Source organism: Halichoeres trimaculatus, unplaced genomic scaffold (genome assembly GCF_033239565.1).
Source record: "Halichoeres trimaculatus isolate MK-OKI-2021-1 unplaced genomic scaffold, fHalTri1.1 fHalTri1_scaffold_16, whole genome shotgun sequence".
Lineage (NCBI taxonomy): Eukaryota > Metazoa > Chordata > Actinopteri > Labriformes > Labridae > Halichoeres > Halichoeres trimaculatus.
Window position 1 is genome coordinate 27,683,588 of NW_027437194.1, and position 22,732 is coordinate 27,706,319.

General features: G+C 41.8%; 1 protein-coding gene across 2 annotated transcripts in view; it reads left to right on the forward strand.

The window, feature by feature from the left end:
- The window catches only part of rai14 (retinoic acid induced 14), a 68,550-nt gene extending 51,799 nt beyond the window's left edge, over positions 1-16,751 (forward strand). Inside the window, exons 8-21 of one of the 2 annotated variants that reach the window (XM_074690537.1) lie at positions 2,562-2,668; positions 5,502-5,683; positions 5,930-5,955; positions 6,284-6,370; positions 6,811-6,900; positions 8,918-9,055; positions 9,589-9,690; positions 13,222-13,896; positions 13,999-14,474; positions 14,567-14,735; positions 14,870-15,037; positions 15,129-15,287; positions 15,630-15,695; positions 15,827-16,751. In XM_074690537.1, the coding sequence (XP_074546638.1) occupies positions 2,562-2,668; positions 5,502-5,683; positions 5,930-5,955; positions 6,284-6,370; positions 6,811-6,900; positions 8,918-9,055; positions 9,589-9,690; positions 13,222-13,896; positions 13,999-14,474; positions 14,567-14,735; positions 14,870-15,037; positions 15,129-15,287; positions 15,630-15,695; positions 15,827-15,913 (2,532 nt within the window). In that variant the 3' untranslated portion in view covers positions 15,914-16,751. The remainder of the gene's footprint in view (positions 1-2,561; positions 2,669-5,501; positions 5,684-5,929; positions 5,956-6,283; positions 6,371-6,810; positions 6,901-8,917; positions 9,056-9,588; positions 9,691-13,221; positions 13,897-13,998; positions 14,475-14,566; positions 14,736-14,869; positions 15,038-15,128; positions 15,288-15,629; positions 15,696-15,826) is intronic. The other variant, XM_074690538.1, reaches the window with a different exon arrangement.
- The last annotated feature ends 5,981 nt before the right edge of the window (positions 16,752-22,732 follow it).

Sequence of the window (22,732 nt, forward strand, 5' to 3'; positions counted from 1 at the left end):
ACAGCTCATGGTTTACTGATGTAAGCAGCATATGACGAGGGGCCACAGACACACACTGTTACTTTACATGTTTAAAAGGTCAAGAATGACAGGTTCATATTATCCTTCACCTTCATCCGCTCTCAGCTGCACATGAAAATGACCTTGGTCCCATTAAGCACAACAACCAGGACAGAAATTTCTCCTGTAGTTTGTCTCAAGCACATGTTGTTCCATATGCACACATCCTGAGAGACATAATCTGAATCTAATGAAACAGCAAGAGCCAGAAGACGACCTTTGATTAACCTTGAAGCTTTGATAAGGCCGCTCACGCTTGAACTAAGACGAACAAACTGCTGGAATCAGAACCACAATCAGAAAACTATTATTCAGAAGGCTGATTTGGTTTCTCTTATACACTGAGTATGCTATCAGAGTGGCGATGTAAAGCACAAATAAATATGAATAATATGTTGGTTGGTCTCATTGCAACCCTGGTCAGTCTCTAAGCTGTCAATGGTGACGGTGTGGTTGGGAATATTTGGATGCTCACCGCACTGCATTCGTTAGACTCCAGCTGACTCCTGGCTCGTCGTGTTGGCTCCTCCATCTTGTTGAGCAGAGATCTCACCTTGTGCACAATGAGAAAAAGGAGAAATGGCTTACCCCCCCTAATTTTGCCTCCTCTTCATCCCTGCGTATCTTTATTTTCCTGTGTTGTGCAAGAATCTCCAGCGGTTTAGCTGCTTGATGAATGATAGGGGCTACATCATAAAAATACTCCAATTTTATTACTTCTGTAGCATCTTTTGAGTCTGTCTAACCACTCAAAACATTTTTACACTGTTATTCAAATCCACACACTGATGGCGGAGGCTTCTTCCCTGAGTGATCTTAATGTGGGGTTCAGAGTTCAAGGAGAATTCTGCATACAGCTTGGTTTATGTTTGAGGCATCGACCTGGTCTGTGCAGCTTTGTGTCAACGAATGACATTATTTTAGTAGCCTAACCCCCTTACGTGGTCCTTATCAAGCTGAAAATTTCCACATCGCCCACCTCTTAAAATTTCTGACTCTTGTGCGGAAGTGTGCGGACAAACTGGAGCTCCAAGTGTCTGAAGTACAACAAATAATGGCATTTCTATGATTCCTCACTGCAGTAACCGTGTGATGAACAATTACTGAATTGCAGCCAAACTCATCCCAGAAGAAGAATTGGTGGGAATATTCCTCTACTTTAGTTTAGCACTGTGGTACATGTGTGTTTGCGACACATCGCCCCCTGCAGTTTGGGAACAGATGCCCTCTGTGTTAAAAAGTGTAAAAGTCACACATGTTCTCTCATGCTGAGTCCGTGTGTCTCATTTCTGTGCGTCACAGAAAGCATAATACAGCCTTTGAGACTGCAGGAGCTGGGATCCACCCCAGACTTCTGTTTTGCTGCAAAAATCAGCTACGAAACAGAAAATGAGCTTTAACTAAGGCGCAGTTTTAAAACTAGAACTCAAACTGTCCCAACAGGACTGTGTTGGCTTTAAACTGGGGCATGTGTAGGAGTTTGCTGTGATTGACAGCCCCTTTAAGGCATCACACTTCACCGTGAAGACTGAATCACGGTGAAATTCAAACTGAGGATATGTCAGGTTATTGTGAACAGGTGTACATAAACCCACCTGAGCTGTCACATTCTCACACAGACACTGAAGCTGTAACCCTGAGAAGAAGAAGAGTGTATTCTGTCTGTTAGATCCCAGAGCAGAGGCAGATCAGTGGGAACACAGGCTGAGCAGAGCAGACACCAGTCTGTTAAAGTCTTCAGCTGAGCTCAGAGGAGCCCACAACATAGTTTTGTTCTCTGCGGTGTGGAAGCAGCAGCCTTGTAATATAAAACACAGACTTATGCTGACACACTTTACTGTTGCTTGGCAATCGCTTGTTTCCATCTGGATTGTTACCTTCTCTTTTTCTTTTTTTGTGTTTTACTTTGAGCAACATAAACGACCCGTGGAAACATGGGTTCCTACATCTGTTCATCTATAAACGCCTTTGTTTGACTTGTGTTTAAGCAAACAGAATTCAGAGCCTCCTCTTAAAACATATCTCTGAACAGCTTAGATGAGACGCCCTCGACAAGCTCAGCCAATCAAATGCCTCCATTAGATTTAGGTCATAGAGGGTTGGGGTTAGGTGAAGGGCCATGCTCAGGGTCAGGATCTGTCAGTCCTGGGTGAAATATGGGATGATGCTGTGCATGAAACGCAGCCTCAGTCGCAGTTTTCCAGCCGTTTAGTGTCTGAGTCAGACATTTTATTTAAAGCTGTAAATATATCATTGAAGGGGATTTTCCCAAACTCACTGAACTTCTTATTTTCTGGGAAATACATTCAGACATCCACTCCTTTTCACATGTCTCTGAGATTTCTCTCAGCACACAGACACTTTAAACAGTGCGCGTCAAGGCCCACGTCCTGGTGTCATACTGAATGAGTTATGGTGCTGTGTGTCATGTTGGTTTAAGGTCCCTCTATAGGATGATTTCAGCCATATCTAATGATTAATAATCTCTGTTCTTCCCACAGGACGGTCTCACCCCTCTGCTGTTATCAGCCAAACATGCTCATGCTGAAGTGTGCAGCTCTCTGCTGGACTGTGGCGCTGAAATCAATACTTCTGACAACAGCGGCAGGTACAGACGCAAACACACCACACCAAGATACACCTGATCAAAACTTCAAGACCATTTGAAAAACTGCCCAAATTAACATATTTAGTTTAGTTTAGTTTATTTGTTTATTGTTTCGTGGACAGTCCCCTTTAATTCACTATGCAGTAAAAGAGGCAACTTTAGCCTGTACGGTTAATTTCCAGCTGTAGTCCCCGGCCAGTTGTAAAATATGCAGCCAACAATGTCATCATTAAAAGTTAAGATTCAATTAAATACAGAAGAAAATACATAAAATATATGGTTATAAAAGGCCTAAAACAAAAGGGAGAGACATACAACTTATCACACAAAATGAGAACAGACACAAAGCAATTCATGCACTAAAAGGCAAGACTGAGACAACAAAGGGTGAAGATCACATAAAGGCCACATTCAAAGCACGGATAAGACATTACATTAAGACATTACATTAAGGCAGGCAGCAGCAATGACTATGTCATATCCAACACAGGGTTGCCCATTTGTCTGGGATTAGTGTTTACACCTGCAGTTGTCTGTAAGCCACAATTTGAGATGGGATATAAAAGTGGAGTATTCATGTATGTCTTTGATAGTGGTGGGCATTGAATTCCAATGATGTATTGCCCTGACAGAAAATGATTGCTGACCAAAAATGCTCTTTCTGAATGGAATTAGAAGGTCACCTCATGTGGTGCTTCTAGTAGTCTGTATACCTTTGTATTGGACTGTGAATGAGATTAGGGGAGGAGGAGCAGTATTATGCATAATTTTGTAGACCAGGCAGATGTTTTTCTATTTGATAACATCTTCCCAGCTCAGTAATTGACGGTTATTTAATATAATGCAATGATGTGAACTGTTGGGCTTCTGGTCCAGCACTTTAAGTGTTTTCTTATAAAGAGTGGCTGATGGCTTTAATGACGAGCTGCAAGTTTGGCCCCAGCTTGTCAAACAGTATGTTAGTTGTGACATAATCATAGCATCCATAAACAAATGGCAGCATTAAAAGTCAGTGCATTTCTGATTAATTTAAAATTGACTAGGCTAAATTTGACCCTGCTGCACACTTTCTTAATGTGTGCTTTAAATGAAAGATTTGAATCAACAACACCCAGATACTTGAGTTGTGACACAATAGTAATGTTTTGACCAGAAATTGTTATGTTTGGTGCAATGTTACATTGTCTTTTAGTGAAAAACACTCCTACAGTTTTATTGACATTGAGTTGAAGGCATGAGTTTTTTAACCAATTTTTTTTATTAAATTCATGGCTTTGGTGAGTTGGACAGCGGCTAGATGTTTTGTCTTGGTGTGCATATATACTATAGTGTCTTCTGCATACATTTGTGTTTTGATTTCAGGGCAAACAGATGGCAGATCATTAGTATATAAGCTAAACTTACTGTTGAGTGAGCTATTTATTGAAAACAATGATTAAAGGAAAATAGTCTGTTCATGAGCTGATCAAAAGTTTAAGACCACAGCCGTTAAAAGACAAAATCTGCTGAAAATATGGATTGTCATTTTCTGTCAGGTGTTTACACTTTCATGACCTCCTGCTCCAGAAGCTAACGTTAGCTAACTAAAACCCTTTGAGCAACAGCTAACAATAATGTAGGATTATCAAAGAACAAAAACTAGAACAAAACAGGGTGATGAACTCCCAACAAACGTAGAGACATGATGAACAACAGAGCTAGGAGCTAACGCTAGGCTAACTTTAGCTAAAGTTAGAGAAAATCTCAAAGCGTCACTGCAGTGGTGGTTCTAGAGAAAAGCTAACTTTATATTTCTTTACAGCAAAGTCAAAACATGTTGCATGAAGTAAAAATTTGACTTGCCTTAGAACAGATGAAGACACCCTCATTAATTTTATTCACGTTGAGTTGATGTTGTGGTCCACTGCAAAACTTTATCCAAAGAAGACACTTTTTTGTGCTGAGATGTGTCTTAGGGAAGGGTTAAAAAATTACGCCCCACGGCCCAGCCTCTCAGGATACTATGGGTCAGAGCTGCATGCACCCCATGAACACGGTTTGATCATTTTTAAAGTAAAAATATCACAAAAAACCTCATAAAACTGAACAAAAACTGACTTTCTGCAATGCATTTCAATGGACAAGCTGACAGAGAGAGTCAATGAGTTTGAAGGTGGGACTCAGCCATAGGTCATTTATTGTTTTCAATATATTGCTTACTTAATTTTTTGTTTTTGTCTCACTCCACTCTTCTTTTTTGAGAACCTTCTTAAGCTCCAACAATATAAAATGTAAATTAGTTCCAATTTTTCAACTGGTCTTAAAGTTGGATGAGGCGTGTGTTTAAACATCAGAGGCTGGAGAGGGCATGTGCCAAAGCACAGTCTCTGACAATCAACATGTCTCATATAAATGGTTGATGAAAAAACTTAATGAGTTCAACACTATTATTGCTAACAGCTGTATAAGTGTAGCATGGAAAAGGAAAAACTGTTTTCTTTTGTATTTGTAACAAATTATAGATACAAATTCCTCTGGAAGCTAGACTTTCCTTTCTCTGTTTATACCCAGAAAACTTTAACATTAGAAAGAGACAGCAGATTCTTTAGAGATTGGGTATTGTATTGGATAAGAGTTGTTGCTCCATCATGGAAAAAGGTTGGTGCACCAAGTTTAAGTAAATGGTTTGGTTAGGAAAGAAAACCTACACTATCAGGAGAAGGAAGTTACTCTTAGAGAAGACACCCCAAGGTTTTGTGTTTGACAGCAGTAAAGGCTGATTTAAGACTCTCATGTTTAGAGGACGAAGAGACGCCTCATTGGTGATGAATGTGTGTATTTTTCTGTGTTGTAGGACGGCCTTGATGCTTGCCTGTGAGTCTGGTGCTGCGTCTGTCATTGAAGTTTTGGTTCAGCGAGGAGCAGATCTGTCAGCTGTGGATTCACAAGGCCATGATGTCACGCACTACGCCAAACAGTCCGGGAGCGCTGAGGTCAAATCTGCGCTCTCTGCTGCCCTGAACAGACATGTCACAGGTGAGAGCTGTGCAAAGACATCCTCACAGAGTGATCAATACAAGTACAAACACAGAAATGTGGGAGTAACTGCACTGCTTGTGGTTTCACATCAACTCGACACTGCCACCTGCAGGAGGTCTTCTGTCGGTGTAATGTAGTCCTCACATTCTCGATGAAAACTCCTTTTAACTGTTAAAAAAATGTGTTTAAACTGAGAGGTGAAACTACAGCATATACAGATTTTTGTGTTTTGTTTTTTTACAGATCTAAAGTCTCCTAAAAGTCCTCAGGTAAGACATGAGACACTTTCTGAAACATTTTTCTCCACAAGCAGGTAAACAGGAACTCAGACTCCTAAATCAAACGATCACACAGCCTATATTTAGATGTTTTTAAGCCTGCAGTGTAACTCAGAGCTGAAAACGATGGACAGCTCATCTTCAGTTAGTTTTTCTAATGTGATGACATCAGATTTCTCAGCTGGTGACAAATCATTTAGCTTCTAGAGAAGAAAAAGAAAACATAGTCTCACTGTAGCACTGAGTGATCGACTCTTCTTTTACTAACCAGCACTGATTCCTCCTTTCTTTCTCTCCTTCTCCTCTGCTGGCTCCTCAGCATGATCAAGTAGCTAAGCTAAGTGATGAACGGATCACAACCCCCAAAAAACGAAAAGCACCTCCACCTCCTATTAGCCCACTGCAGGTAAACGCATGTCTGTGTGTGTCTAAGTGTATGTGTGTGTGTGCACATGTTGGTTTGCCACGCTTTACATTGGTGCATGTCTGCAGCGTTTGAAGAGACGGCAGTGAGTGGAGTCTGTAGCTGTTCATTCATGAAGGATTCTGCTGTTTTATTTCTGTCAGTCACAGGCTAACACAGCGTTACAGAAAGAGTGCATGTGTAGAGATCTGAACTTACTCTGTTTTCCAGAGTTAGGGGTCTGAAGAGAAAAATGTAGAACAACCATAACTTCTTCATAGACGTAACATTGACACTAACATTCTCAGTTCAGCATCAAGCGTGATCGACAAAATACTAATTATTAAAACTCCATTATCAGTTACTCTAGAAGCAGATAAATGTCATATCTGCTTTATTTTCCCAATCACTCTAAGGTTTCATGAACTTTACACTTTCTACAGAGTTCTGGACCCTCCTCTCCTTCATTAATCACCTCTACTGGGACTCCCTCATCCAACAAAAGTGACACTCCCAAAAGATTCATCTACAAGGTAAAACTGCTTTAAAGCAACTGCAAGAGCAAAAACACTCACCTGACACTTTTAAGGGACGGGGTTGGACCCCCTTTGGCCTGAATCCTTCATGGTAGAGATTCAACAAGGTCTCTCCATGTTTGACAGAATGGCTTCATTTGTTGGCTGAACATCCATGATGAGAATCTCCCGTTCCACCACATCCCAAAGGTGCTCTATTGGATTGAGATCTGGGGACTGTGGAGGACATTTTAGTACAGTGAACTCATTAAAACCAGTTTGAGATGATTTGAGCTTGGTGTTCAGGTGGTACTAAGGGGCCCAAAGTGTGCCCAGAAAATCTCCCCCACACCATTACATCAGCAGCAGCAGCCTGAACCGTTGATACAAGGCAGGATGGATCCATGCTTTCATGTTGTTGAGGCCAAATTCTGACCCTACCATCTGAATGTGGAGCAGAAATCCAGACTCATCAGACCAGGCAAAGTTTTTCCAATCTTCTATTGTCCAGTTTTGGTGTTGCTGTGTGAATTGTAGCCTCAGTTTCCTGTTCTTAGCTGACAGGAGGGTCACCCTGTGTGGTCTTCTGCTGCTGTAGCCCATCTGCCTCAAGGTTGGACGTGTTGTGTGTTCAGAGATGCTCTTCTGCAGACCTCGGTTGTAACAAGTGGTTATTTGAGTTACTGTTGTCTTTCTATCATCTCCAACCAGTCTGTCCATTCTCCTCTGACCTCTGGCATCAACAAGACATTTTGTCCCACAGAACTGCCGCTCACTGGATATTTTCTCTTTTTGGGACCATTCTCTGTAAACCCTAGAGATGGTTGATGGTTAAAATCCCAGTAGATCATAGAGGTGTGAAAAAATACTGATACAGCAATATATCGTGATACTTTGACCTCCAATACACTATTGGTATTTCAACTCATAATGTTGATTGTTCTTTTTTTTGTGTGGGTTTTTATTTTTGTTTTGTATGCCAGGAAGAGGTACTCTGCTGTATGTTGTCTATAAACTGTATAATAAATATTATCTCAAATATATCTGAAAATGTAATTTCTGAACTTGATAATAGGGGTTTTGTTGTACTAAGCAGGTCGGTATACTGTAGACATCAAGGTTTTCTTTCTTTTATTGGGTCAGTTGGTTTAAAATCATTTTAAATTCATTGTTTAAAGTGTAGTAGACTGATAAAATCATATTCATAGAAACTTTTCATACACAATATCAGTTTTTTTTTATGAGTAACATTGGTTACAACAAGTGACATTTATCAGTTTCACCAACTGACCAGTCAATTACTTAAAAAATATTAGGCAGCATTAATTTATTGTCACAGTGGTTTTAGTGACAAACTTGATTCACTTTATGTATTCAAGCGTGTAAATAAAACACTGCATTTGACCTGCAGTTTTTCAAAAACAAGCTAATAGAAAAGTTTTTTGAACAATTTTGACTTAATTTGGCTTTTCAATTTTGAATAACATTGTGTGATTGACAGAAACGTCATTTCTAATTTTTGTCCAAGTTAACTGTGTAGAATATCACAATATTGTGATATTGTGATATATTGTTACACTTACATATTGCGACACAAGTATCATGATGCGTATTGTATCGTGAGGTCTAGTAGATCAGCAGTTTGTTAAATAACATTTATCAAGACACATCCAAAGTCCCTTAAATCACCTTTCGTCTCAGTTCTGATGCTCGGTTTGAATTTCAGCGACTTGTCTTTTCCATGTCTGCATGAATAAATGTCATAAAGCTGCTGCCATGTGATTGGCTGACATTTGTGAGAACAAGCAGTCAGCCTCACAAAGTAGCTGGTGAGTGTTTGTGACAGAGTGATTAAAAAACAAAGTGTCTCAGAGGAATCAGGGTAAAACAAACTAAAGCATAAAATCGTGTAATGTTTTCACACCAAGTTTAAACCAACACCTTCTTTTCTTTCTCCTCCTCCTCCTCTTTGTCCATCTCCCATTCTCCTCCCCCTCCCTTTCTCCCGTCCCGCCACTCCTCCTCTTGCCCACAGGAGGATGAGGTTAGAGGAACGGCGCTGAAAGAAGAAGTGGAGAAGCTCCACGAGGAGAGAAACATGTTACTGGAGACGATCGAGGACCTGAAGCAGTCGGTGGAGCAGACGGGGACTTTTCCTGAGCTGGACTCAAAGGTGACGAGTTACTTCAGTGACGTGTTTCTGTCTGCTGATGAGCAGGTATGAAAGCAGATGTTGAGACTAAGAGAGAAGAAGCAGTTTAAGTAGATGACGTCAGACTTTTAGTTTGAAAGAGAAGTATCAATAAAACACAGCAGGGCTTTGTAAACTCATTACATGTTGTGAATTAATCCTCCAAACCACACAGAGAGTTTGTTCACACAGAGCTCACAGGATTCCTCTGGGAAAGAAAGAGTAAATATTTTTAGGTGATGACCTCTGATTAATTTTTAACCTCAGTAGTTTACTGAAAGACTTTCTCTCTGTTAAAATCTTACATCAACACTCTTCTTCTTTGTTAAATACTACACTCAGCTGTGTACTGCTGAACTTTTTCACCCCGAGCATTCTTGAAGGAGGTCTCTCTGAGCCTCAGACGTGTCACGACCTGTTTTGTTTTCCAGGAGGAAGCGAGTGGTCCCTAACGTTGCTTTCATGTCTCTGTGTGCCTCTTCATGGGAATGTATGTTTGTTGAATGTGTTGACAGGTGGAGCATGGTGTGACGGCGTCTACAGCGCTCGTCTCTGCTCTGCAAGCCAAGATCAACGCTCTGACTCTGGAGAACCAGCAGCTCGCAGGCAAACTCAAGGTACGTCACTCTTTTTATTCAGTGACAAAAGCCGATGAATGAATGATTGAAGATGATTAAGGCAGCGTTTTGTTTGTGTGAGCTGCTGAATCGTGCAAGAGGCCAAGACCTGCAAACACAAGAAGAATGGAAAGTAACTGTCAGTCCTGAATTAGTGAGACTGTTTTCAGGAACATAATAATCACATGTTGCTGCTGAACTCCATTACGGTCTATCACTCTTTGCACAAAAAGAGGACTGTGCTCAGTGTAACACTTCTAAAACCTGACTCTAGTTTGGATGATATTTATTTGCAGCCACATTAGATAAGAGAAACATGTACAACCAGAGGAGCATTGTATTAAGATAAACTAAAGGGCAGGAAAATATGCACTTCCTGTTTTAAGTCTGCAGGGTAAGACCTGGTCATGAATTTCAGAGTGTGAGGGCAGGAGCCCTGATGGATTCAGTCCTTTTGTCCACATGAAGTGGACAGGAAGAGTCCTCCTTAAAAAAAAGGCTTTTACGCTTTCTGAAGTGTGAAGACGGCAGAGATCAATCAGTGTTTACGCTCAAAGAGAAACCCTGTGAAATGACGACTTTCAACAGGTTATGATTAAACCAACTGTGAGGAGTTTCTGAGTGATCTTGAAAAAGTCTCACCTCTAGATGTATGCCTGGGTTATTAGGTTATTCCTAAATACTACTTCTTAGCTCCCAATGGGGTTAAGCAGGACTGAATTGATTTACAGCACGTCTAAGTCTCTATGACGACACCACGCCGGTTGACGAAATTTAGCAGTGAGAAGAGAGATCTGTGTTTTTCTCTGCTGAAAATGATTTCTGTGATTAATTTTGTAGTGATGGTGGACACTGGAGCCTAACTGTCAGACAGAAAAAGGACAGAAGAGCAAAAGAAAGATTAACAGGAGAGAGGTAGAGCACGAGCTAAAGGCTAAAAGGGCTGACCTGTTTGTGCTAATGTCCATTCCAACACACAGTCAGCAATTATTCTGCAGTGGTCTGTTCAAACTTGAGAGTCTATCAATAAAATGAAGAGTGAGGTTACGTTAGCTCTGATTGGTAGATGACTGGCAGGACAGAACCAGGATTCACTTTACAGACACGTCTTGCAGCAGTGGTTCTCAAACTTTTTTCACCAATGTACCCCCTATGATATATTTTTTCTATACCAAGTACCCCCAATAAGTGCAAAGCAGTTTTGGTGAGAAAAAAAGACCCAAAACACAGCGCTGTGCTATTAGTGTCTTTAGGATAAAGTACTCAGTTAATGAACTTATACTTAGATTTGATTCAAATATTGATTGAATTAATGGTGTTGAAGGAATTTGGCTTGGTTGCTATTTTCTGAATATACATAATTGAATCCTGCATACCCCCAGGGGTACACGTATCCCCATTTCAGAACCACTGCTTAGAGCACTGGGCTGTGAGTAACACAGTAATATAGCTGGCAACTAAACTAACGTTTGCTTGTTGACACATTTCAAACAACAGCACTTCATAACTGTTGATAAATAACTTACCTTGTTGTGTTGTATGTGATCAGTCTTGAACAAAGAAAAGTTGAGTTAAAAAGAAGATGTGATCCCGATTCGTTTCCAAAACAAACGCCTTGTCAAGAGTCACATCTTCACAACAGTGTGACAAACTCTGGGCAAGAAGGTATTGCTGCAGTCCAATTTTGACATATGTATGAAACTAATCCAAGATGCATTTCTGAGGATTTCTTCTGTGTTTGAACTGGATATTCTCTGACACGTTCAGCTGAAGGTCTCCAGTTTACAGGGTCACTCTTTAAACTGGAACAGCAGGAGCTGACAGAGACTCATTCACACTAATCCGGCTTAAAGAAGACCAATGTTTAGGAGGTTCTAAACCAATCTATCACAGCTGGGTGTATTGAAAAGCAGTTAGTTCCTCTGGAAAGTTCCTGCAGTTTAATAGCCACTTTGGACCAACAAAAAGATATTCTTCTTAGCTTTAAGCTTAAAAAGCGATTATGATGTGAGGACCACTGCAGACCTCAGATAAGTCAGTGTATTGCTTGTTTCAGATCATGAAAAATATTTGAACACACATGAGAAAGTGATGAGCAATATTTCCACAGAAATCCTTTAAAAGGAACCCTGACTGTAAGGACTAATAGGCATAAAAATGCTTAAATGCTTGTCTCAAACAAGAATTTGTTGTTAAAAGACATAAAGAATTGTTTTTTCTTTAAAAAAATACAGTTTAAAACACCGTTTCTATCCTACGGGCACAGCCATTGTTTTACAGCCACACTGCATTCTGAGTTGAAGTTGAAGTAGATTGGTTGCTTGGTGCCGAGCGTCTAGATTTCTCCGTTTACTCACTACTAGTCGCTGTAAGTCACTAGGCTTCAGGAGCGAAAAAAACTATTATAATGCCACATTGCGCTGCTTTTGGGTGCACATTTCAGTCGCAAGGAAACAAGGAGACTGATGTTAGTCTGCACAGCTTCCCAAAAGACAAGAAAAAAGGAAGTTGTGGGAAATGGCTTGTGGGCGTAAACAACTTCCATTGGACAACATCAAGTCGTCGGTCATCCTCATGTAAAAAACACAACAGCGAAGGATTCTAGTGACTGAAATGATTTTTGATAGCATTAATTTAACCAAAGGACAGTTAGACATTGTTACCATGAACGGCTGATGACAGAAAGTGAACCTCCGTACAGCAGACGCTCTCCCTCTCCGTTGACATAGCTATGCAGCAGCTGCAAGCACACCAGCGACTTTGGCCAGCTCTCGCCTCTTCGCGTCCTCGTTCGTCTTCATTTTTAAGTTCGTTTGATTGTCTGTTTTCAGTATTATCATTTTCACTTACGTCTCTCGGGTTCAAACTGAAATGGTTGAACGGACGACATGACTTTGCGTCGTGAGGTTAAATCCTATATGAGATTGAGACCAGTGCAACCATATGATGTCACTACCCAGACGTCATTGCAGCGTAAACAACAACGGCGACCTACTAGAGAAAATATTTTTTCAAATTCTATACAAACTAAGATATTTTGAGAGATTATCGTTCTTGTAGCTGGTAAAAACACTGATCATTTAGGAAAATGACGTTCTGGTAGCCAGGGTTCCCTTTAAATCAACTAAATCCAGAATAAGAACGGCAACAAGTCAATCTAACATTCAATCAAACGCTATCAAAGTGCTTTACAGTTATTTAAAAATAAAAATGACTGAACAGAATAGAACAGACACTGTTATATGTAGAGATTAATGCACATTCTTGGCAATAAAAGGAAAACAGCTCAAGCGATAGAACATAAAGATAAAACTGTAATAGTTCAGACGTTCAAAAAACAAAAAAAGATAAACATTTATTACTACAAAAAGTCCTAACTGACTCGAATGGTTTTTGATTTGCTCCATAAAGTCTTGATATTTGCTGAGAATTATTTGTTTCTGTTGCTGTTCATCTCCTCTCTGCAAGAACAGACTTAGACACAAAGTTTCATTTCACTCTTGGCTCTTTCTTTCCTCTCTCACCTCACAGAAACATCCGTCCTTCTCTGGAAACGAGGACCTGAAGGAAGACAGCCGCCCAGACAGCATGGCCTCCAACTCTTCCTTCCACTCCACCCAGGACGAGTTTGAAGCCCTGCCACAGGTGGAAAGAGAAGCAGGCAGCGGTGAAGGAGAGGCAGAAGGAGGGCGAGGAGGGAGCAAAGAGGAGATCAGGCTGCTGAAGCAGGCGCTGGAAGGAGTCCAGATCAAACTGTTGGAGAGCAGGAAGGAGAACCGCTCACTCCAGGCCCAGCTGAGACCCGACAGAGACAGGGAGGAGAGCGAGGACGCCAGGGAGAGAGGACGGGAGGCGGAGCTGATGGAGAGTCTGGCAGAGCTGCAGGCGAAGCTGACGGACACTCAGGAGAGATACCACCAGGCTGTGGAGGAGGTGGAGGAGCTGAGGGTGCACATGAGCCGGGGAGGAGGTGAAGAGGTCCTGGGACGTTCACCATCCTCACTCGAACAGGAAGTCAAGCAGCTGAAGGTCCAGCTCATCCAATCAGGAGCTGAGAAAGAGAAAGCTACACAACAAATCAGACGGCTGGAGGAGGTGCTGAAGAGGGTGGAGGAGGAGAGACAGGATGGGAAGGAGAGTGAGCAGAGGAGTGCAAGGATTGAGGGGCTTTACAAGGAGGCGCAGGAGGAGATAAGGGTGCTGCAGGTAAACAGACGTCTGCTTCGAATATCGACTCTTTAATTTCTTCATCCTCTTTAATTTCTTCATTGTTTTAAATTCTTGTTGTTTTCCTCTCCTGTTGTTCAGGAGGCTCTGAGGGGTACGGTTCCTGTTGAAGCTGCAGCCAAAGACTTTGAGGACATGAAGGCGGAGCTAAACGAGGTCATCGCCGGGCTGCAGCGCCGCCTGCTGGAACTTTCACACTCCTACAGTGAAACCAAGAGCCAGCTTAGCGCTGCACAGAAACAGCTGGCCGAGGCCTCACCTGAGCGCAGCGCGGCCTCGTCTCCGTCCTCAGAGCAGCAGCAGGCGATGAGCAGCAAGGTGGAGGAGCTGCAGGCGCTGCTGGCTGAGACGGAGAAGAGGAACTCAGCGCTTCAAGAGGAGATTTCACGTCTGAGGCAGGAAGCTGAAGCTCAGGCGCAGAGCTCGGTCGCACTTGCTGATCACACACATGTGATGTCATCGCTTGGAAACGCCATCAAAGAGCTGGAGAGTCAGACAGAGGCTCTGAAAGAGCAGCTACACCAGAAAAGCCAACAGGTGGAGGCTCTACAAAACAGGTGAGGAAGAAAGACGTTAAACTACATTTCTGTTTGAAATGATGAACTCAAGTCTGATGTCAGCGTTTGTTCACGTGTCTCTCACATTAAAGGCTGACCGCAGAGAAGGACGTCACCTCAGACGATTCAGTTCCCCGCGTGGAGCACGAGACCACGCGGGAGCAGCTGGAGGGCGAGGTGAGCCATCTGACGCAGCTCCTCCAGGAGGCCCTCAGGAAGCAGGATGAGATGGCTCTGGAGGCTGCTGATGCGTGGCAGAAGGTGAGAGGAAACGGGGATAAAAACCACTCTCCATCCTTATTTCCCTGTTGATAATCCACGTTTTAAAATGAGATTATCAGAAACAGTTTCAATAGTTTCTTCTAAACCTTACTCACCCACGCTGTCTCCATCAGGCGCGAGACAATCGAGCAGAACGGGAGGCCCTGCAGGAGCTGCTGATGTCCAGGGAGAAGGAGAACCAGACTCTGACCTCCAGACTGTCTGAGTCCCAGGACGCTGTGTGTCAGCTCAAACAGCTGGTGGAGAATCACGTGGCCTCTGAGAGGGAGAAGAACAAGAGGGTGAGCCATAAACTGCTGGGGTACCATCACTGTAAAAACACTTTAGAGTCAGACGTCTCATGAACCACATGTTGGATGTTTCCGCTCTCAGATAGACGACCTGTCACGGGAAGTGGGGAAGCTGAAGGACGCCTTGAACAGCCTATCACAGCTCTCCTACAGCTCGGGTTCTCCCTCCAAGAGGATTCAGCAAAACCAGCAGCTGGAGACCATGCAGCAGCAAATCAAGCAGCTGCAGTACCAGCTGGCGGTAAGACCTCCTCCACAGATTCAGGAAGGGATTCTTAATTTACAAACTTTTATATGAGGTTAGGTTTTTATAGTTAGGGATGGATTTCTTTCACATTTGAAACAAAATGGTACCAATCCCCAGTACAGTCAATCACTATCAGTACTAAATGGTAAAGCTAATACTGAAACGAATTAAAATTAGCCTTAAACTTAACTTTCTAAAAATAAAATCTAAACTAAACCAGAAAACCTGCCTTAAAATGAATTAAAACTAAAATAAAATTAAAAGAAAAAGTCCAAATAAAAATAGAAAAATAATGAAAAATGCAGAAGTTTAAATTAATTCATGTTTTCTTTGTAGGAGTCAAAGAAGCAGCACAATGAGATTGTGTCAGTCTACAGGATGCATCTCCTTTATGCTGTCCAGGTAAAGTCATTCACAAACCATCATCGTTTTCTTCTTCTACAACTTTTCAAGTCACTTAAATACAAAGAATTTGGATAAAAGTAACTTTGATTAAATTTCAGCCAACCAAATCTTTCCTTGGCTCATTTCAGGGTCAGATGGATGAGGACGTCCAGAAAGCCTTGAAGCAAATCCTGATGATGTGCAAGATGCCAACTCCAGCCAAGGAGGCCTGCTGAGACATGCAGCGTATCCTAAAAGCATTTTCAGCACTAAAAAAAACTGAAGAGTACTGCTGCTGTCAGCTGCATCTGCCAACACACGTCTACAGGTCCGAAACCACATGTTGCTTGAGCTGCTTACGAGCAAGGCCAACTCCACACGGTGCCTCTGGATGAACCTTGAGTATTTGTTAGTGAGGAATAGGTTTACAATCTTATGTCGATGCCTTTTGTTCGTGTTGATCTCAACAGTCACAGCCATCTAACCGCCAAACTTAGCGTGCACACAAACACTTCACTGTGAACGCGCAGTGACATCACAGCACAGTGGTTCAACAATGCAAAGATCTGTGTGTGTGTGTGTGTGTGTGTGTCCATTAATCAGTGCGATAAATCAGTTTGACGTGGTTTGTTTCTGTTACAACGTGCGCTTCCTGAAATCAAAGCCTCGGCTGGCGCTTCCGTTCATCGTATCTGTTTTATGATACAGGCCTGTTTTTGTTCTGCCAGTGTTTGTATCTGTTGACGTTTTCTGATCCGATCTAAATTATTTTACCCTTCTAACGATGCATGTGACTTTGTTTAACCATCGCCCAAAAATCACACACAGGTGATGACGCATGACGCTGTTTGTATCGATTCTTTCCTATCAGCACAAAAATATATAAAAATGTATTTTACTGGATTTTCATGTTTTCTATGTTACTGTATTTTATGAAGTGGTTTGTATTTTGACGGCCTTGTTTTGTGTGAAAACGATGTTTCTGAAGCACTACTCAGTCCTGAAATAGTTCATTTTCTGATATGATCCATATTTCGCCTTGACGTGGATGAATAGATTTGTTTACAGTAAAAACATTTCAGTGTAAAAAAAAGTCTCGTCCACTTGGCTTTATATTGTTATTTTACAGTTCTTCTGTTTCCTGTCCTCTCGTCTGCTCCTCTTACTTGAAAAGCATGCATACTGACAGCAGTCTGATCATACTTACCTTCCTCTGCATTATTATTATCATTATTAATTTATTTACATTAACCCTGATGTTATATCTCTGAGTGATCTTTGTAGGTACGGACATACATTTCCAAACACATCTCTATGGATTTGTCTTCTATACTGTTGTCCTCCACACTCCTTTGCCTTAGAGTAAAGTTAAAGCCATAGGCCCTCAGACGTCCCCTTTCTTCCTCGTAGTGTTGAACACACTAACTCTAGCTCTGTAAACTGATTGGGTGAATTGAAACCTGACTGACGCTCTCATCCTCTCTCAGGAGCATTTTTATACCGGTGTGATTGGCGCTTGACTGAGATTTGTTGGACAGTTGAGTCAGAGTGTTTGTATATTTTAAGGTTGTAGAAGATCTGAAACCGTTCGTTTTTTTTTCTCTCTTTGTTTCTGACTGAAATGTTTTGTTAAAAAAAGGGAAAAGACACAAAACTTTTCTGTTTGATCACAAACAATTTTGTAGTTACATGAAAAAAATCGCTCTTTTGCCAACTGCTTTTTTTGCCTGCATCAATAAATTTTCAAGATACTGTACTGTGGTGTGTGTATATTTTCTCACTGACTTGTGATTAAATGTAGACCTCACTAAACACCAACACACTGGCTGAATGTCAATGTCCCCCCTAAACCCTGAGCCCTTACAGACTTATTGACCTGAAAAGTGACTGAGCGCATGAGTCTGTACGGTCTGAAAATGGCAGAAGTAGTAAGGGAAGCAAATTTCTGTTTGTTTGCTCTGCCTTGTTTGCAGGCTTCCCCTGGGAACTCCATGTTTCATATTACATTGCTATAAACTTGTGGGTTATGCAAAATGTGCTCCTACTTATGGAAAGGGTACATTAAGGGCTCAAAAAGTCAGCAAGAGAGTCCTCACACACTTCACAATTTGACAATAGGACAGCTCTAAGCCCTCAAGGACTTGGTGGAGACATGTCTCAAAGCTACTGAGTGTAGCTTTAAGTGTCTTAAAGAGTAGACAAATATCAAAGATAGGCTACACTGCTTTTCACTGTCTGAACATGGATATAAAGTAACAATGTGTGTGAAACTAAACACGCTAATTTTCAAACCTCTACATGTTCAAATGTTGTAGAAGTCCCTGAATCTGTTAGTGAACTGGCCAAAATGGTCAGTTCCAAAAATATCACAAGATCTTCAAGAGACCCCTTGAATGCTAAGGTCATCACATTAAGATCTCCAATCTGGTTCGTGACATGTTGGAGGCTTTGGCCTCAAACCTAGGGATGCACAATATTGGACTTTTGCCGATATCCGATATGCTATCATATATCGAAACCCCTTTCGGCCGATGCCGATGTCGATACCGATAATCACAAGTTTGTTTGTTTTTTTCACTGTAAAGAAAGCTAAGTCTATCCTGTACTGAAATTTATATGTTACTCTTATTGTGACGGTCTTATTTGTTTAAGAAACACACATAAAACAAGACAAAAAAACATTTGATTTTACCATAAATAAGAAATGTATTATTTTTTCAAACTCAAGACATTCAGTATTGAAATACAGAAAAATAATTTCTTTAGATCACATGAACTTTGAATATACAATGCATTTTCAAACATTACCAAGTTGCATTTGATTATTTTAGAGCTACTGTAACAACCTGGTGACAGACACAGAGCTCTGCAGAGCAAATAAATGAAGTGCTACATTTTATTTAAGGAGCTTATTTTTCAGATGGAAAATAATAATAATCCTAACTGAATAGCACCTTATCGGCTGTGTCTATCGGCAGAAATTTTCATATCTGCCGATACCGATAAACGTGTTTTTAAGCTTTTATCAGCCGATACCAATATTGTGCCGATAATATCGTGCATCCCTATCAAACACCAAGGTCTACACATAGCTCTGCCCCTGACAGGCCACTAGAGGGCTGGCCAGTCAAGCAGTCAGTCCTGTTTTACACAGCTCCAAATCACAACAAACATTATCTTGAGACAATCGCTGCTTAAGTTATTTGATCAATAGACTCGAAATCAAGACAAGATAAGGACTCTGATTCAACCTTAACTCTGCAGCATTCAGCAAGTTAGAGTGGTAAGAAACAGTTTCCTTTAAAAGGAAGAAACCAAATCAGAGGGATGGGGTTTGTGGGGTGGGAAGCCTTGAAGAGACAGAAGCTGAAAACAAAGGCTTTCCATACACCAGTGTGAAAAAGAGGGGTCTTTTGTGCTATAAGTCTGAGAAAATATTACAGCAGGACTAGAGGGATTGAATTAAGTGTCAAAAAGTGCAACACCCAAAGGAAATGCTGGTCCTGCTCAGCTCACATTAACCCATTATCTCTACTAGAGCTTATCCCAGCAGTCATGTGTAAGAGGGTTCACCCTGGACAGGTCACCAGTCTATCACAGGGCTACCATATAGAGACAGACAACCATACATACACCCACACCCATGGGGAATTTCAAGACCAATCAACTTTACTAGCATGTTCTTGGACAGTGGGAGGTGTTCACACTCCACCAGAAAGGCCAAGGATTTGAACCAGGAAGTGCTAAGAGACAACAGTGGTTACTACACCACCATGCAGCCACCTGTGTCTAACTATGTCTACTGTCAGGATGTTACAATTCTCTACTGCCCACACACAGATCACAGGTCGCAGCTCATTATGTGAAATGTCTGTATTTCCATCTAGAAGATGGAGATCAAGGATGCAGTGTGTGATTGGCTGAATCAGTCACTTTCAACAACCTGTTAGAGAATCAGGTGCTGTTTAATGTCCCTGACCTCACATTTCAAACTGTATCACTTAAGCATGAAACAGCAACAAGTAACTTTGGGATAAATAGGATGAAGGAGGCCCCCTGCAACATCTCCACAGAGCCAGCCGCCGTTTGACGCCCCTGACCAACCTGAAGCTCCATTGGTCCATTGAAGGAAAAAGCCCCAGATCATGATGGGGCCCCCTCCACTGTGCCGCCGTGAAAACATCTCCAGTGGGATCTCCTGGTCATGTCAGTAACGTTGAAGCCATCAGGATGTCAAGGTTCAGTTTTTCTCCTCAGAGAATCAAACTTTCTTCTCCTCTCAGTGTCTCAAGTTTGCTGCTCTCTGAAAAAGTCCAAACGGTGAGTTTGTGGCGTTGAAGGAGACAATGTCTTTGAAGACGTGTTTTGTTCTTAAAGCTCTTCTCTCTCAGATGGCGTCTGATGGTTATTGGGCAGCAGTCGGCTCCTGTAACAGCCTTGGTTGAGGAGCAGCTCATGTCTTGACAGACAGCCAATCAGATCCTCCGGCTCAGCATTGGTGAAGTTTTGTTGGATCTACCTCTGGACTTTTTGTTCCATGACCCTCAGGATTTTTTAAGAAATCCAAAATGGCCGTCTTACTCATAGACTGCATCCAGCCTCAGCAGTAATGGCGTGCTGTTGGAGGCCTTGCTTTTGGAGCTCAAAAATCCAACCATGTTCAAAGAGAAAAAGCTCTTCAACTTTTGATCAGCTGATGAACGGACTGTTTCGCTGTTGTTTCACTCTTGTTTTTCTCACTCCCATTTCTTTGTTTTGCATTTTGAAGCTCCACTTAGAACCTTGTTAAGATCCAACAGCGCAAAATGTAAATTCTTGCAATTTTTCAACTGGTCTTAAACTTTTGATCAGGAGTGTATTTCCAGAGAGGAAAGAGGCACACTCAACAAACCTCCATGGTTAAAGGGACAAGTTAGCATCTTAACTTTCTGACTGGAGATACAGAACAACAACAACAACGACAACAAAACACATCTTTACCTTCTACAAGACAAGAGTTCAGTTTTTGAAGTATGTTGAACAAAATGGTTTCACTAAACTCTGACTGGCAGAGACAGATAAGAGGATGGATTCATGTGGTTCAGATTTGATTTATTAAAGTGTCAGATTTACAAAAGATTCATCAATAGACTTTTAGAAACACACTTGTTGCAAGTGAGGGTAAGTAGTGAACAGGAAGTAAACAACCACTAGATGGCAGCCTTCACCTGATCTATATTCCTCCTCATTTCCATGCTTCCTGCACGTTACAGGTGATAAATAACCCGTGAATCAAACAGTACAAGAAAACTGAAAGGCTCTCCAGAAAGATGAGAGAAACACCAAGTGAGTGTTATCTGTGGTTTAAGAGCACAGTTTTGTCCTTTCAATGAAGTGAAAGACTCATACAGTCTCAGCAGAGCAGCACTACAGTTGGGTTTGGGCTGGTGATGGTTTAAAATCTTACTGTTAATCTTTAAACTGCTCCATCTCCTCATAAAAACACGTTTTATTTCCTCTTCCATATATATGAAACACTTTTTCCACCTCTTGAAGAGTTTTCATTTGCTAGCAGTACGAGTCCGTCATGCGCGCTCTGAGCTTGAAAAAGTGGGTGAATAAAAATAATGAGATGCATTGTTTATCTTCCTGTTGGTCTCAGCACGTCAGCCTCCATGTCAACACTCTGTCCACCCTCAGTGTCCACTCAGCAAAGCCTTTAGAAGTCCTGCCAGCCCAACTCTGGGTAATTTATCTGCCGCTCGGCTTCCTCTAACCGGTGGCACGACCACTTCGTTTCCTGCCCGGGCCCTTGTTCTGCCCGCTGGTCAAACTCACATGTATACAAAAGCACACACATACACACACACACCTCTGCCTTTACACGACAACTTCCTGTCAATCTTGCTTTCCCACACGCTCTGCCCTCAGGCCTCGGGGGTTAGTGGGGAGAGATCCAGTGCTGTGATCCTAATCCAGCAAGTACCCGAATTTGTCAAGCGTCCCAGGCTGCGGTGAGATGTCAAACACTGGAGTCTGAACGGCAGGACCAGCTCTGCTTGACTGAACGCAAATATTCAGCTCAAAGACATTTAATGAGGAAGTTCAAACATGGGACATTTTTTTTCCTACACAGTAATATCTGCTAGTTATTGAACTCAGAGGAAATTCATGTTTTTTCTTACTGAGCTCTTATTTCATGAGGTGGCTCTGAAGAAATGTCTTTTGTTTTTGCAGATAGATGCACTGTAAAAGTTGGTATCTAGTCAAACTACAAGCAGGACTTTAATGTGTTAAATAATGATATATAACTGTTTTAGCTACCTCTTGAACAAAAAAGCAAAAGTATTTCTTGCAAATTTGCAGATTTTTCTTTTTTCAGTAGATTTTTTTGGGGTCTTTTTATGCCTTTACGTGGATAGTACAGAGGACAGTGGATAGTACAGAGGACAGTGGATAGTACAGAGGACAGTGGATAGTACAGAGGACAGTGGATGGAGCAGGAAACAGAGTGAAAGTGGGGACAGACATGTGGAAAAGAGGCCACAGGCTGGTTTCAAACCTGGGCCACCTGCATGCAGACCATGTGAGCGGAGTGGAGAAGCGAGAATTTCCGCTCCTCGCTACCCAAGGTTCCCGCCTCCATCGCCCCCTGCTTTAAGTCCCACCATGCCGCTCTGCTCATTACCGCTCAGCTCTCAACAAACCCTGCATCTCTGTTCCACACTCGCTCCACAATTGCTTCAAAAAAATATGTGTACGCATATTTTATTTAGACCACAAATAGGTAGGAGGTAATGAAATATTTACTGTACTTAAAGATCCCATATTGTGCAAAAATCACTTTATTAAGTCTTTTAGTGAAATTTGTGGGTCTTTGGCTTTCCTCCCAGCCCACAAAATGTGATATTCAATGACAAAACCTGTATCTAGTAGTGCTTGTGAATGTAAAATCCTGACCTAAAACGAGCTGTTTGGATTTTGGGGATTTGCCAATATCAGCAAGTCCCTTTTTTGACCAATCAGGAGCAAGTCTGACCTGATTGGTCCACCACAGCAGATACCCCTGAACCTTC